The 4,311-nt window shown below is 62.3% G+C and overlaps 1 protein-coding gene across 1 annotated transcript; it reads left to right on the top strand.

Annotated features, from left to right (window-relative positions):
- Window positions 1-6: 6 nt before the first annotated feature.
- On the top strand, window positions 7-3,839 carry ULK3 (unc-51 like kinase 3; the record flags this gene model as incomplete). Its single annotated transcript, XM_035899388.1, has 14 exons — window positions 7-156; window positions 329-449; window positions 537-641; window positions 732-875; window positions 965-1,047; window positions 1,147-1,302; window positions 1,383-1,488; window positions 1,553-1,593; window positions 1,726-1,828; window positions 1,961-2,025; window positions 2,139-2,217; window positions 2,309-2,349; window positions 2,425-2,472; window positions 2,571-3,839. Coding segments are annotated over 14 exons (1,443 nt in total), but the record flags the coding sequence as incomplete, so codon positions are not given.
- Between the last annotated feature and the right edge of the window lie 472 nt (window positions 3,840-4,311).

Here is a 4,311-nt window from a genome sequence, read left to right as displayed (position 1 = left end):
GGCTCCCCTCGGCAGAGGGACACGCGTGAGGTGGTGGCCATCAAGTGTGTGAGCAAGCGGAGCCTCAACCGGGCATCGGTGGAGAACCTGCTGACGGAGATTGAGATCCTGAAGACCATCCGCCATCCACACATTGTGGAGCTCAAGGACTTCCAGGTGGGGCTGGGGGCTTCCCCGGGGCCAGCATCCGTCTGGCTTGGCTCCTGGGGTCCGTCCTGGCTCCCCAAGGGTGTGTATCCTGGCAAACCGGTCCAGGCAGGCCCTGCGTGGGTGGGATCCATGGCGGGAGTGGCCAGGGCGGCTTGATGTGGGTCCTCTCGCCTTGCAGTGGGACAGCGACCACATCTACCTGATCATGGAGTTCTGCGCCGGGGGGGACCTCTCCCGCTTCATCCGGACGCGCAGGATCCTCCCAGAGAAGGTAGCACGCATCTTCCTGCAGCAGCTTGGTAAGGGCCCCTCCCTGGGGACTTTGGGGGGTGACACACGTGGCTGTGGTGGCATCCCCCCTGCCACATGCCTGTTTGCCCACCCAGCCTGCGCCCTGAAGTTCCTCCATGACCGCAACATCTCCCACCTGGACCTAAAACCTCAGAACATCCTCCTGAGCTCCCCAGAGAACCCCCAGCTGAAGCTGGCAGGTCAGGGCAGGTCCCTGGGGAGGGGCCAGGGGTGGCAATTCCTTCCTTCTGTCCCTCTCCCCTGAGCTCTACTCACCCTCTCCCCCACAGATTTCGGGTTTGCACAGCACATGTCACCATGGGACGAGAAGCACGTTCTGCGGGGCTCCCCGCTCTACATGGCCCCCGAGATGGTCTGCCGCCAGCAGTACGACGCCCGGGTGGACCTGTGGTCGGTGGGCGTCATCCTTTATGGTGGGCTTTTGCTTTTATCCCCCCACCCCAGGGCTTGGCATCGGGCTGGTTTCCTCTTCTCCATCTCCCCCTTTTCCCCCCCTCCGCAGAAGCACTTTTCGGAAGGCCGCCCTTTGCCTCCCGCTCCTTCGCCGAGCTGGAGGAGAAGATCCGCAGCAGCCAGGCAGTTGAGGTAATGCAGGGTGGGACAGGGCCAGGTGGGATCTCACTGTGGGTCCCTGTGCTGGGGCTGCAGCAGGGATAGGTGGTATCAGCCCCCTTCCCTCCCCAGCTGCCCAGCCGGCCCCCGCTCTCCCCGGAATGCCGGGATCTCTTAGGACAGCTCTTGGAGAGGGACCCTTTGAAGCGCATCTCCTTTGAGTGCTTCTTCGCCCACCCTTTCGTGGATATGGAGCACGTCCCTGGCCCCGAGAGCCTCAGCAAGGCGGTGAGCGGGGTGCTGGTGTGCTGCTCCCTGGGGATGTGGGGGGGCCAAGCTCTGAGCCCCCCCCTCCCCATCTCCCCCAGACCGACCTGGTGGTGGAGGCGGTGAAGAAGGATCAGGAGGGGGACGCCTCTGCTGCCCTCTCCCTCTCCTGCAAAGCCCTGGAGTATTTTGTGCCAGCTCTGCACTGTGAGGGGGAGGCCAGTTTGCAGCCCACCCACCCCATTTTTCGGTTTCTTTCCACCCCCCCCAGACGAAAGCGATGCTCGCCGGAAAGCAGCCATCCGTGCCAAGGTGAGCCAGAAGTCCCTGGGGAGGTGGGAGACAGCATGCCCCCCCCGCCTTCCCTGCCCAGCTTAGCTTGGCGAGATGCCCCCCATCCTCTGCCCCCGCAGCAGGGGTCCCCTCACCCCCTGCTGTGGGCAGGTAGGGCAGTACATCTCCCGAGCGGAGGAGCTGAAGGCGTTGGTCACCTCCAGCAGCAAGAACCTCCTGCAGGAAGGGAACCCGGCCAGAGCGCTCCTTAAAGGTAGCGGGTTTTGGGGGGACACCCTCCAGCCCTGCCCTGGCATCAGCAGAGCAGGAAGGGGGCACCCGGTGGGGTTTTGGGCTGAAGGGTGCCTCCTGGGGGTGCTCCCCAATGCAGCATCCCCTCTTGCAGAGATGGCCAAGGACAAGCCTCGGCTCTGCGCTGCACTGGAAATGGCTTCTGCTGCCATCGCTAAGGTGACTCATGAATTTGGGGGTCCCCTTGGGTGGGAGGGGAAAGAGCAAACCCAGGTGGGGAGGGAGCTGCCGTATCCCCCCGCCTGCAGCCCGACCACCAGGGTCTCTTGCAGGAGGAGGAAGGCAAAGATGACGGTGACACCCTGGAGCTCTACCAGCACAGCCTGGGGGACCTGCTGCTCCTCCTGGCCGGTGAGTTGTGGCCACAGCCAGGTGCTGTGGGGCAGGGACGGATCCTGCGCCCGTGGCTGATCTGGCGGTGCATCCCTTTTTCCCTCTGCAGCGGAGCCTGCGGGGAGGCGACGGGAGCTGCTTCATGCCGAGGTGAGTGCCTGCCATGAGACAGCGGCGTGTCCCCATTGGCGCGGCTCTGAAGGGACTTCTCTTTCTCTCCGCCAGATCCAGACCCTGATGGCCCGAGCCGAGTACCTGAAAGATCAGATGAAGGTACGGCTGCTTGGGGGGGAGCTCTGGAGCATGCCTGGGGGTGCTCCCAAGCCTGCTTTGGCGGCTTACAGGTTGGAAACACTCCTTTCCCCTGGCAGATGCGGGAGGCGCGATCTGTGGGCAAGGAGGCGCTGGCAGAGCCCGTCCGGAGCAGTGAGTCCACATCTCCATCCTCCATTCCCTCTCATCCCTTCGCAGGGGGCTTGGGTGAAAAGCGTCCCCTCTCGTGGCTGCGGTCCCGCGGCGGGGAATATCCCTACCACTGCCACAGCCATGGGGATATTCCTGCCCGTGGGTAATCCTGACCTGGCACACACTCCTCTTCCCCCCCAGCACGGGGTCAGCCGTGCCCAAGCCCACCCGGGCTGGGAGACGGTGCGTGCAGGCAAGTGAGAGCCCTCTGTGCCCCCCGGCACAGCCTGTACCTTGCAGTGATGCCCGCCGGTGGGGTGGAGGAAAGACGAGGCTTTCATCCTGACTGCGCTGGGGTAACCACCTCGGGGGCTCACCCGTGGGCTTCCACCCCCGGAGGGTCCCACAGGTGGGTCCGCGGGGCCATCTGCCCCTCAGCCTTCCCCGGCCACAGCAGGCAGGTTATTCCACTCCAATTCCCTCCGCTGGCTGCAACGGGCTGAGTATTTTTATCCCAGCACCCAGGCTCCAGCAGAATATCCCCCCTGCCAATGGCATGTGTCTCTCTGCCTTTTCGGCTGGGTGTTTCTTCCACCTCCCACATTCTTCTGGGGGAGCCTCGAGCGTACACACAGCCCGGCCCCCGGCAGACCCCTGCCGGTAGCTCCAGGCTGTTGGTGACAGCAGCAGGCCGGGGGTCAGGGACGCTGCCTGCACCTGCCCTCCCCTGTGCCTTTCTCAGCCAGCAACTACCTCTGCACCCACCGCCGCTCGCCCGGCCTTGAGCACCCAATTTTGCACTGTCCCAGCCCAGCCGTACCTCCCGCTCGCTGCCGGAGCATTGGGGTGGAGGCTTTTGCTTCCCTCAACCCGTCCGCACTGGAGTCTGGCACGCACCCTCTTGCCTTCGCCATTTGTGTCATGAGGTGTTAGCAGTTCTCAGCGGGGACGGGTGGATTCTGCCTGCTCCTTGGCGGGTATAGTCGTCGAATAAAACAGATGAGCCAAAATCAATCACCTTCAGGGACAGAGTCGCACAGCTGCCTGCAGCGATACCTCCCTGAAGGCAGAGCCTGGGCGTCCTGTCCACTCCGCTCCTCAGGGCTCTGACAACCCGAATATCCAAATTATATTCCCAGGAGCCCTCCCAGCCCTGCAGAAGTCACTGACCCTGGGTGGTGAGGTCTGCCTGTCCTGCAAAGCAAGGGACTTGTCTCAAAAATGTACTATATGTGAAGGGAATGTAATTTATTGTCTTTAATAAACACTTATTTTTGTTTTCTCCAATTACTCCAGTCTCAGCTTTGTGCTTTAAGATCCAAGGGGGGTCCCTGGCCCAGCCCAGGACCGGAGCCAAGGGGGGATCCCCCCCTCTTCCAGCCTGCGCTGGCTGGGAACGCCCTACCTCCCTGTCCTTCCTGGGGACACAAGGCTGCCAAAGCAAGGTTTGACCTTGTTTTCACTTCAGATCTTTTTTATTTTGTGCATGTGCGTGTGTGTGTGTGCACGCACGTGTAAAACATCAAGCAGAGCGACACGAAGGGTTACGTAAAATCACATTTTGTCCAATAGATTTTTATGGCGGGTGAGGAAGCTGGGCTGGGTATAGAGGTGTGGGGGAAAGACAGAGGGGCTGGAGGAAATGATGGGGTGATTTTTGGGGAGCCCTGGGGATGCTCCCCGCCGTGACCCCAGCATGGCTCCCCC

This window comes from Egretta garzetta, unplaced genomic scaffold, assembly GCF_000687185.1.
Source record: "Egretta garzetta isolate BGI_Z169 unplaced genomic scaffold, ASM68718v1 scaffold287, whole genome shotgun sequence".
NCBI lineage: Eukaryota > Metazoa > Chordata > Aves > Pelecaniformes > Ardeidae > Egretta > Egretta garzetta.
The sequence above is the reverse complement of the archived record's forward strand: the minus strand, read 5'-3'. Positions and strand labels throughout refer to the sequence as shown.